Source organism: Dromaius novaehollandiae, chromosome 22 (genome assembly GCF_036370855.1).
Source record: "Dromaius novaehollandiae isolate bDroNov1 chromosome 22, bDroNov1.hap1, whole genome shotgun sequence".
In the NCBI taxonomy this organism is placed as follows: domain Eukaryota; kingdom Metazoa; phylum Chordata; class Aves; order Casuariiformes; family Dromaiidae; genus Dromaius; species Dromaius novaehollandiae.
In genome coordinates, this window is record NC_088119.1 from 11,555,304 (window position 1) to 11,564,025 (window position 8,722).

The following is an 8,722-nucleotide window of genomic DNA, read 5'->3' on the forward strand; positions in this document are numbered from 1 at the left end:
GCCAGACCCGCCCTGGGGGGCTGGGCCCGTCCCATCCTGCCCCGCGGCGCTTTCGGTTCTGCTTGGCTGGGCAGGGCTGCTGCCCGCGGCGTGGGCCGGTGAGCAGGGGCGGCTGGAGGGGCTGTGGGGTGGCTGCCAGGGCGGGCGGGCTGGCGGCCCAGTCCTGTTCCCGGGGGGTGCGAGGGGCAGGGCCCGCGCAAGCTCTGTTAGCGGTGGGGTGGAGGCGGGCCTGGCCACTGCAGGGCAGCTGCGCTCGCAGGAGCTGCAGCTCTCCTGAGCGAGGTGCTCGCGGCCCCCCAGCTCCCTCTTGGACGCGCCTTGGGGGAGCAGGAAGGCCCAGGCCCTGTGAAATGGCCCAGGCTCTATCACCTTCACAGGCTGCTTTCCCTTGCAGCCCCTGCCCAAGGGCACCAGTGCGTGTTAGGGAACCCGGAAGACTGCCCGAGGGCAGTGAGCAAAGGGGTTAAACACGCTGCACCTTGTGCTTGGCCTCTCTGCTGTCTGCCAATGAGTTTCCCAGCTTTCATGGTCATTTGTCCCAGCTCTGCGAAGGGACTGGTGGCTCCTCCTTGCTTGTTTTTGAAAAATTAGTGAAGATTAACTGAGGGTATGGAAAAAGCTGCAGCTTCAATGCTTAGGGAGCTCGGAGGCTGTTGAGATGGGGCCTGTAGTATGATGGTAATGGGGTCCTTCCCTTGTTAGCTGAAAGGCTAAAATCCTTCAGGCACCTTTGTCTTTCTCTTCCCCTTTACGTGCTGCAAGAGCGTAGGGAACACTCCAAATTACCTCAAGCCTCCAAGCAGTGTCTTGCAGAATCTAATCAAATCAAGGTTACAGGGCTGCTGAGAGGTTCCTCTGTGACCCTTCATGACTAAATAGGCTGTGCTGCAGCCATTTCCTTCTTTCCTGGTTCTTCCTTTGTCAGCAACAGAAACAGCAGCTGCCGCTGGAATCAGCTCATCTCCTGCTCTCGTGTTCCCAGGTGCACCCAGGTTTGTGGACTGAGGATGAACACTTGGCTCTGCAAGGCTGTGGTGCATGTTCTCCACTGCCAAATGGTGCTTTCTTCTCCTCAGTGTTTTACAAAAAAGAGCCCCGCAGGGTTCTTTACTTTCAGCCTCTGGATCATCTGGGCAAACGTACAACTGCTGTTTATCTAGGCTAAATATGCTACCTCTGGGTCATTAAAATAAAACTGTCTGGAGGAAGGGCTGACACAGATAGGAAATGGTGTTGAGCTGTTTTTGTGATGAAAACTTAGCTTATTTTTCTCTGCTTGGTGTTGCTAATGCTTTTGAGAGGATTGCTAGGAGCTGATGTAGAAGTTTCTGATTGCCAGGAGCCTGGGAAAATTAGTTTAACTGTCATTTTGGTGTTTAAAAATGGTTAATTGCACACTGTTTGATTTTAATCAGGCTAGTGTTAGTAACACTGTGTTTGATAGGAAATACCAAGGCTTTAGTATTCAGGTGAGTTCCCTGTTGGATGTAGATGAATAATGACTATCTGAGAACTCTGGAGTTCTACTTCTAGGCTGTGTTCAAGTGCTTTGAGTCAGCATTCCTCCTGTCTTACAAAACACCATGAGATGAAGAACCTGGTGTGTTATAGGATGGTGTTCTTAGACTTTTTCCTGCAACCAGAATGGCCAGAAATTTCCATGTCTAAAAGTATGAGTAACATGGAGTAACTTTTAAAAGCAACTTCAGAGCTGTGCTTTAAGAAATTTGCCAAATTATATACTTGTAATCTATTATACACACTAATAGCGCTGCTCTTGGATGTTGGTTAATAAAGACAATTTTCCTAAAGCATTTTTGTGTTGGACACTTAGTGAGAATTCTTCCTTCAACCATGGGTGAAAAACTTTCACAGTTCTGGAAAGCGTCTGCTCAAAAGGAGAGTGAGGGCAAACTGATCTTACCCAGGCAAAAGGATGCAGAAGATGAAATCGCCAGTTATGCTAGCATCAACAGAGGAGACCCTGCTATGTCCTGTGTGCCCTGCGTGGGCATTGCAAGTCGAAGCTGTGTCAACTGTCCAACGTGTCAGGGAACGGGAAGGATCCCCAGGGGTAGGTGATTCTTCTGTGTGCTGCATCTGTGCTTTTTGAGCCTCCTGAGGTTGCTGTGCGTCTTTTCCCAAAAGACCGAGGTTGAATCCATCCCCCTGACAAGGGGTGCCCTGCCTGTTTTTAGCACCTCAGGCTCTCCAGCGATGTCTGTGGGCTGCCCCTCTTGAGAGAGAATGGGGTGGGCAGGCAGGTGCTGAGAGAGTTACTCGAAGCCTGCCCTGGGGCACCTGGGGCATTGCTGTTTCTGTCCGGAGCTGGGAATGTTCAAACTGAACTCTCTATTGCACCGCACTCACCTTCTGTACTGGACAGTGTCACCAGTAAGGTGACTGCAGATTGACAGTAAGCTGCTGTGCAATGCCTTCCAATGCAATGTGCTTTATTCACTTGGGTGCTCAGCGCAGTCTCTGATCTGTTGCCACCTCTTTCAGAGCAAGAGAAGCAGCTGGTGGCTCTGATTCCCTATGGTGACCAAAGGCTGAAGCCTAGACGAACGTAAGTCCTGTTAAATTCTGCCCCTTTTTCATCCTTTCGGTGTTTCTTCTGTATGTGAAGGGAGGCCTTGGTCCTTTGGGAAGCAATCTATCTGCAGCTGTTTGGAGGGTGTTTTCTCTTTGTGCTATGACTTGCAGTAAGTTCAGTGTTTACAGCGTCTGTTCCACAACAGCAGATGCCTGGATGATCCTCTGTGCAGGAGGAAATGTGGAGTTCTGGGAGGTCTCTAGCAATTCCTGCCTGCTTCCACAGTAACAGGCAGCATGTTACTGTGTGGGAGCACCCTCCTGCTTCTCCCATCATTCGGGAGTTCTGCGCAAACCCACCCCAGCTTTCTGGCACGCGAGCTCCTGTTGTCTCCTTCCACTGAGTTGGAGCTGGGCTGCAGGTGCTTGCAGCTGATGAGTCAAGAGAATGATGTGGCCGTGGTGCTGTTTTGCAGGAAACTATATGTATGTCTTGCTGTGACGATCTGCCTGCTGATGACCTCTCTCAGTATCTTCTTCCTGTTTCCTCGCTCCATTACTGTGCTGCCTGCAGGGCTGAACGCCTCCTCCATTGGCTTTAATGCCACCACCACCAGTATATGTCTCAACATGACGGTGAGTTCTCAGCTCGGAGGCAAATGGTGGGCAAAAAGGCAGGACCTCTCCTTATCATCCTCTGTGTTGTTCCATGCAGAATAACTGATCGCTATCTGTAGTTAAAGTCTGGTCGTCCCCACCAACTCAGTCCACTTTAGGGCTGCTTAAGGAGCAGTGTCAGGAGCATGTTACAGTGTCAGAGGCATGGGTAGCTTGGCTGCGAGCAAGCGCATCAGGCAGAGTGGTCAAAGGGGCTGTGCAGGAGCAGTGCGGTGATTAATTCTGGGAACTAGGCTGGGTATATTTCTCAGGATTGGAAGGGGACACATGGTCCAGTGCTGCTGTAAGGTTATAGCAGGGATATATTTAAAGTAGGTTTGCTACAGTAACATACGGCTCTGCTGCAAGGTGGTTTGTTTTCTTGTTTCTCTCCCTAGAATGTGCTGAACATAACTAATAACAACTTCTACCCAGTCACTGTTGTGCAGCTGGACATAGAAGTTTTACACCAGTCCCTGGTAATAGGGAAGACCACCATGAAAACCCTGCTGAATATCAGCCCTTTACAGAGTGGCCAGGTGAGCTTTGCTGTTTCTCGCAGTTCTCCTAAACTAGTCTGAATGTCCTGGATGGGGAGGGGGTGCTTCTTCTATGCTTGACCCACTCCTTTGTCATCTGCCAACTAAATGCTCGAAGTCCCTCCACATGCAGCTTCTGTTTCTACTTACCTGTCCCCCCTACAGAAGGGGACTTGTAGGAATTTACATGTTGCTGAGTCTGAAGCTAGTACATTTCTGGGCAAGGAATAGCTGCCTGCTGCCCAGGTAGTGGGCAGGGTTGTGTGCTTGCCTTAAAATGATGGAAAGTTTAAGAACAAGTTAGACAAGACTCTAGTGGAAAGAGTTTGAGCACAGCTGATCCTTCCTTCCTGTAAAGGGCAAGCATATGGCCTAGATGGTCTTTTCAGACCTAATTTCTGATTCTATTTTGTTACCCACTGTTAAGAACAATTGCTAGGCTAAAACTTGAAATTCAGGTTCTGAACTGCGGGCAACTAATGAGAGTCCAGCTCTCCCTACTTCTGCTCTCTGGGCCGTATCCAAACATAACTGTAATTCTTGTGTGTCTTCTGCTTTTTCTTCTGTTCACATTTGCAGATCTTTTATATGGTTGCCAGTAGGATATTGGACAGCAATACCTAGTGAGTAATTCTTGAAGATTTCTTCCCTTGGTTAGTAAGTGATATTAATGCTTAAAGGCTTTCTACAACTAGGCTTGTTGTGCTGGTCCTCTCTCTTCAGTGAAACTGTGTGTGTGTCAGCTGGACACAAATCTGGCACATCCATTTTAAACTAATATCCTTTTCTATCTTCTGGTGTTTTCTACCCACTGTTGGTTCGACAGTGTCATTTTCCTATATTCTGATGAGTAACTGATGCTATCGGTTTGACGTCTAGGTTGCAAACTTTTGATGCTCCATTTGCGAGCAGCTAAACGCATCTCATGCTGCCCATACTTCTCTGCAGATAACCAACAAGCTATGCAAAGTTCATAGCAATCACAGCTTCTGTGCAGATAGGTTGTATGCTTTGCATATTTGGAAGTCCCATGATTACTGGATCCAAAGTGACTGAGTTAAACTAGCAAAAATATGTCTTACCGTGGTAGATAGCGGTTGTCAAAATTTTCTATGCAGGCAAAGTTCTTGAAGCACAGCTCTAAGGACAGACCTTTTCAGAGAAGCAGAGAGATGATGGAATAATTGAGGACCAGGAGATGCATGGTGCAGGCCACTTTTGTGAAATTAACTCTCTTTTCTCTTGTAGTAACATCTGCACCTGGACAAAAATCAAAGTCCACAATGTTCTGCTGCATATACAGTAAGTGGTGCCTGGTTCAGAACTAAAACTAATATCCATGTGACCTGCATTCTTTCTTAACTCCCTTCAAGGCCAGCCAGTCACTGTTCTTGGAGATGAGAGTGGGCTGCAGTGTGAATGTTGTGTTACCCAGATAGCTTTGCTGAGGTGTAAGAGGGAGATAATTCTCCAAAGCCATTTGCCTGTGCTGTGAGAAGTCCCCTGGATTTACGCTGGTTTACAGCACAAGCTGTTGCTGTTGCTTGTGTTACACAGCGCACTGGCCTGACAAACTTCCTTCCCTAATGCTGGTTGTAGCTGTTGAGGAGTTATTTGGCCTGGAGCTGGAAGCAGTGACTGGTTCCATCCTGCCTGCCTGCCTCGTGGTGTGGGAGGCAGACTCAGTCATCCTCGTCTCTGTTGGAGGGGTGGCAGCAGCTGTGGAGCAGGACAGAATAAAGCAGGCTTTTCTATGGATCCTGTTGCCTGAAGCAGCTCCTGTTCAAGGAATGGTCCAGGGGACTATGCTCAGCTCGATTGTGTTTGAGAGTGAGACAGACCCTGCTGGAAAAGCAAATGCAGGTTATCTGTTCCTGCCTGCAAGGGGGAGTACAACGGCAGTTTTATAACACAGCTCCTCCTGGGACTTGCTACTGTCCTGGCCTGTGTTACAGCTAAATTGGCACAGGAGACAGGGAAGCCCTTGCTGGGTGTAGCATTGCTAGTATGCCCCTATGCAGCCACTGAAAGAAGAGTGGTCTTCATTAGCTGAGTTCAAGCTGCTTTGGAAAGCTGTGGGCAGAAATTGTCTCTTGGTGCAGCCTGTGTCCACTAGAGGGACCTCCCTGCCCGTCTGTATTGACTATGTCCCTCTTAGCTGATGCTCTCAGCTGATGGGACCCTTGCTCTCTCCACCACAAAGCTCTCCATTAGCCAGAGGCTGAAGAAGATTCTGGCGATCTTTACGATTTTCTGTACTACTGTATGCCTCATCCCACTGTTATTGCACAGTACTGGGAGAAACTACATAACGTAAAAGCTCTTGAGGTGGCACAGAAAGACAGAGACTGAATGATATGCTTTTGTCTAGCTAAGTCCATAACAGTCACTTGGTATGTCTTGCAGTAGCACCTCGGGAACAGGTAAATGGTGAAACGACACAGGAGTGTTATGCTGGAGCAGCGAGTCTTTCTAATATTGGGCTTCTTGAATGGCCAAAGCATCATTCGTGGTGGTGGGGAGCTTGTAAAGGCTTCCTTAAACTAACACAGTCTGAATGATGCTGTCCCTCTCTGACATGTGAAATTTAGCTGAGGATATGTGGTAGTGTTCTGGGCTGTATAATAAGGACAAAACAGCATGGCAGCAGAAGCACACCATGCGACCCTTATATTATGGGAATTTTTGTCTGGAACAGTCATGAGTGCAGCTCTGGTCTGCTTTTGCCTTGCAGGGGCACCCTGACCTGCACGTACCTGTGCCACTCAGAGCAGCTGGCTTTTGAAAACTACCAGTATGTGGACTGCCGTGGGAATGCCACGCTACCTCACCCATTGCACCACCGTGACAGGCCGTGACAGGGCCAGGCTGGCAGAGCTTTTGGATGCTGCGTGCTCCATCACAAAGGCAAGTCATAGGGAGACAAAATTCTGGGGCTTCTTGTCGATTCATGACTTAAACAGGAGACTTTGTGCTTTCCTGGGTTGAGACTCCATCTCCTGTGCAAAGATGGTAACATGCTCCGCCTTATGAGTGTGGAGTATACCACCCTCAGATTTGCAGCTTCCTTTCTTCGATGCCTTATCATGACTGACCCTTCAGTAGAGCGACTAGCGCATGGGGAGCCTGTGCTGACTATCAGTGGGCTGCACTCATGATTTCTGCAGTGTTTTACTGCTACATTGGAACCAGTGCCCTGTTAATCAAACTAACTCTAGTTGTTTCTTTCTTGCATAATTTTGTACTTCTATCCTGAATGTAAGTATCTCATAACTCACAAAAGAAGGACTGTGATGAGACTTTTTGGCTGGATTGCATCTCCATCACCACTGTCCAGTGCTATTTGCACAGCCCGCTCTGTGAGAGCATGAAACAGGACTGATGTCTCTGTATCTCTGGCTCTTAAATAACCAACTGCATGTCATGCCAAAACACCTGTGAGTGTGACTTTTGGGTGGCCATTGTGTTGAGCTGTCCAGTGTAGGAAGCAAGAATGCACTGTCTTGATTTTTATATACATATTTTTAAAAGCAGCTCATCTACTGGCTGTTCTTTAAGAGGATCCCTTTCAGCCAGGAGAAAATGCACTTTGTAGCATGGAGCGGAAAGATTGCTGCTTTTCAGCTGGTCATGAGAGGAAGGCTCTTGGTGTTTGTTGGCCCCCACATGCTGTTTGCTATGCTGCTTCCTTGCATGCTCTGGCATTTAATGCTTTCAACTTGAACAAGCATGAGAGAGTTCATCTCTGACAATAAAAGCTCAGTCTGCACAAGCGTCAGAAAACAGCTGAGATTTTTTTGTCCAAAGCTGTAAAACAACCCAATGAACTTTGTCAGGGCTATTCCTCCCATAGCCTTCTCTCCTCCCAGTGCTGGGCCTGTGGCAGTTGTATCCCCTGCATGATGATGGGTTAAAACCCATGCCGGGGGTTCCAGTTTAGCTAGTGCCTGATGCATTCTAGGTGGTGAAGTAGGAGCCTGGGAGTTACTGGACTAAAAATTCTTACTCAGGAGCAGTTCAGCATTTTCCTGTACCGTTCCCACTGAAGGAGAGAATCAGTATGTTACAATAGTTGGAAGGAAACCTCTGACTCTCATTTCAAAATGTGCTTCCCAGTCCAGCACTTATAGAGCTGTAGCAGGGTCTTTCTCCTCACCATATCATCTGTTGATCACACTGACATGGTAACTAGTCAACTAACTCCCTCCAGCAGGGATGAGGAAGCTCCATGTGCCATTCTGGAATGCCCCCTGCTCTTGTCACATCTCTGCAGTAGGTTTTGTATTTGCCATATTGTTAGTTCTACCACATTCTCTACCTCTGGTGTTGAATTTCCAGTTGTGCTTCTGCAGCACTGCTGTTGTGCACTTGTACCATCTCCTGTTCACAAATAAAAGACATACACAACCAGAAAGAGCTGATTTGTCTTTGCACAGCAGATCCTCACCCTTGCTGTAGCTACTGCACAGCTCCAGCGATACCAGCTGACAAACAAGTTGTGTTACATGGGCATGAAGGGAGATGGAAGGCTTTAGGGGATGACAGCTTTAAGAATGGTGCAGAGCTGAGACCAGTGGGATGGCCATTTCTTGGGACATACTTGATGAGGGAGTGAGGGACAGGACATAACAGAACCAGAGCAAGCAAGCTTTGGGGAAAGTAAATGCTGCTTGAGTGACTTCCTCTGGGATACTGATGTTTATTTTGCATTAGCTGTTACCGCCTAAATTGGTGAACTCATCCACTGATTCTGTACACTCGTGGTGTTGGATTCACTGTGCTTCTCTGGTGTTCAGAGGGGAGTTCCTGGAAGCTGCTGCTGGCCTGCTGGCTAGTCAGCCCTTACCATTGTTGCATGTATTGTACAGCCTGAAAGGGCAAAGAGAGGTTTACTTTCTTGTTTCTGCTGTATAATGGCAGTGTATGAAAATCACTTCTGTTACTCAGAACGCATGAAAGATTTTAAAGTGAACTATTTTCTCATCAAACTA

General features: G+C 48.0%; 1 protein-coding gene across 1 annotated transcript; it reads left to right on the plus strand.

Moving 5' to 3' along the window:
• The first annotated feature begins 3 nt into the window (after positions 1 to 3).
• On the plus strand, positions 4 to 8,145 carry TMEM106A (transmembrane protein 106A). The gene is made up of 8 exons (XM_026113596.2): positions 4 to 98; positions 1,835 to 2,074; positions 2,506 to 2,569; positions 3,012 to 3,171; positions 3,591 to 3,731; positions 4,311 to 4,354; positions 4,980 to 5,033; positions 6,466 to 8,145. The coding sequence occupies exons 2-8, from the start codon at positions 1,855 to 1,857 to the stop codon at positions 6,587 to 6,589; spliced, it is 807 nt and encodes a 268-aa protein (XP_025969381.1). The 5' UTR covers positions 4 to 98; positions 1,835 to 1,854; the 3' UTR covers positions 6,590 to 8,145.
• Positions 8,146 to 8,722: the final 577 nt, after the last annotated feature.

Excerpts from the sequence above, each read along its gene's own strand:
- TMEM106A (XM_026113596.2), top strand. The coding sequence starts at position 1,855 with ATGGGTGAAAAACTTTCACAGTTCTGGAAAGCGTCTGCTCAAAAGGAG. Across the intron at positions 3,172-3,590 it reads GTATATGTCTCAACATGACG|AATGTGCTGAACATAACTAA; the intron begins GTGAGTTCTCAG and ends TTCTCTCCCTAG. Across the intron at positions 5,034-6,465 it reads AATGTTCTGCTGCATATACA|GGGCACCCTGACCTGCACGT; the intron begins GTAAGTGGTGCC and ends TTTGCCTTGCAG.